Raw genomic sequence first — 2,377 nt, forward strand, 5'->3', positions numbered from 1 at the left:
TAAATTAATATTAAAATTTGATTAACTCTTTAATTTTGTTTTTGTCACATAAATTGAAACAAAAAATGATACATATTGGGCCCGTGCTAGTACGGGCTCCGATGTCTAAGTATATATATATATATATCAAAATAATAAGTACTCTGTCTCTTCATCTTAAATTATATGACATTTTTTTTTTTTTTGAGTCAATTTAATTAATTTATAAAAAATAAGTTAAATTAAAATTAAATTTAATATTTTAAAACAAAAATTTATACCTCTAAAAACCATATAAAAATATTTATGCAAGTGTAATGTATCTTATATCAATATGATTAAAATATATTTTAAAATATTAATTACGTTTGAATTTGAAATGTCTCACATAAATTCGAACTAATCGCATTACAATAGCCTTGGATATGAAGAAAATTTTGTTGGGAGTGCCATCCCGAATGAGCCCTACAGTGCGCGATCCAGATATAATTGGAGCTCTAATATGGGCTCCGAGACAAAAAAAAAAGAAAAAGATTCGACATATAAATGAGGAAAAAAATCCATTAGCAGTGACAGCGAAGCACTACGATCTCTAATCCGTCGTTTCGCCTGCGATAAATAAAGATACACATCACAGAATTCCGCCCAATTCGAAGCCCAAGAGCCATCTAAAATGGAGAGTCTATTCCGATCAGTGACCGGCGCAAACCCTAACCCCTCAGACTACGAGGAAATCGAATTTTGGTTAAACCCTGAGCGAGACGGATGGCTGACGAAGCAAGGAGAGTATATCAAGACCTGGCGCCGTCGATGGTTCATTCTTAAACAAGGCAAGCTTCTCTGGTTCAAAGACCCTTCGTCCGTCACATCCGCCGCCGTTCCGCGTGGAGTTGTCTCCGTTGCTGAATGCCTCACTGTTAAAGGAGCTGAGGATGTAATCAATAAGCCTTTCGCCTTTGAGCTCTCCACAAGGCGTGATACTATGTTTTTCATCGCCGATACTGAGAAGGAGAAAGAGGAATGGATTAATTCAATTGGCCGATCCATTGTTCAGCACTCGCGGTCTGTTACCGATTCTGAAGTTGTTGATTATGATAGCAGGCCGTAGTTATATGTGAGGTGCATGTCCTATAACTATTTGTACTCTTGTTGTGTTTCTCTTTTCATGTTGTATTCTGCAAACTCTGTTGTAACTTCTGGTTCATATGAAGCTTTCATATAGTTGTATGAGTGTATGTTCAATGAAAAAGTTTGGTTTAATCACTTGATATTTAACTTAAAAGATATTTATTTCAATTGTAATTTGGATATAATGAATTTGAATAGAGCTGTAATAGACATAGAGGATTTATAGAGCCGATCACAACAATGTTTGAGATTGAGGTGTAGTTGATTGATTTTGATTCATAGGGTTCCTTGTGCGCAATTCGATCAAGTGCTTTTGGGAAACATTTTCATTTCATTTGTAGGGAGAACCTCTGAGATGAAGTGCTCCGGTGTGTTAACTGTGCAGAATTGATGAGTCTAACTTTTCCTTTTGGCAGAGATCAGAGTTTGAATAGTACTCTATTTACTTTGTGAGTGTGACCCTTTGATTTATCTGTTAGGGAGCTAACTGCACTTGTAAATGAATAGTACCTTCATGTCTATTGGCTGGCTTCTATTTCTAAGTTATCCTTTTGAAGTGTATAAAGGTGGTCTACATAAACTATATCTGTCACTGGAGAAGGGCAATTTATAGACCACTGCACGTAAAAGGAAGAAAAAGATGATAAGAAAGCGCGAGCAAAGAGATATGTCAGTTACTTTTGCTTGAAGCAGAAGTTCTAAATAATTTATTTCAGGCTCTGTTCTCTCTTCAATCTTCACCAGTAGGGAAAACCGTTATAACTTCTTGTAGTTCCAAGAAACTTTCTCATATAGTCAGTATTCCTAACTTTATGTATGGAAATTGGAATATTCATTTTATACCTGAAAGTTGTACCATACATGGAAGGCTTTTAGTAGAGGTGTCAAATGGGTGGGTCAAATAACCCACCCAAAAGCTACTAGGGAAAGTCTTCCATGTATGGCACAACTTTTAGGGACGGAATTTTCTGGTCCAAACGGGATAGACTTTCAGTTCTAATGAAGTCTATTCCATTTGGACCAGAAAATTCTGTCCCTAGATTTAGTCAAGTAGCTTGTATGTATCCCAGATCTGCATATCATGTAATGCCATCTCGAGTATCAGACCGTCTTGAAATGGTTCAACAGCTGGTCTCTTTCCTATTAACAAACCCAGTAAAATGATGTGTGCCTTAAACATCCCATTGTTTCGGTGCCTCAGACCTATTCATACTCCGGAGATTTGGAAAATTATCACTTTGATTTCATGCAATAGAATGAATTATTGAAT

At 36.2% G+C, this 2,377-nt stretch overlaps 1 protein-coding gene across 1 annotated transcript; it reads left to right on the top strand.

Annotated features, from left to right (window-relative positions):
• The first annotated feature begins 547 nt into the window (after positions 1 to 547).
• Positions 548 to 1,261, top strand: LOC125807614 (pleckstrin homology domain-containing protein 1). The gene has a single exon (XM_049487351.1). It carries the CDS (start codon positions 653 to 655, stop codon positions 1,085 to 1,087), a length of 435 nt encoding a protein of 144 aa, XP_049343308.1. The 5' UTR covers positions 548 to 652; the 3' UTR covers positions 1,088 to 1,261.
• The last annotated feature ends 1,116 nt before the right edge of the window (positions 1,262 to 2,377 follow it).

This window comes from Solanum verrucosum, unplaced genomic scaffold (genome assembly GCF_900185275.1).
Source record: "Solanum verrucosum unplaced genomic scaffold, falcon-dt-bn FXZP01000183.1, whole genome shotgun sequence".
NCBI lineage: Eukaryota > Viridiplantae > Streptophyta > Magnoliopsida > Solanales > Solanaceae > Solanum > Solanum verrucosum.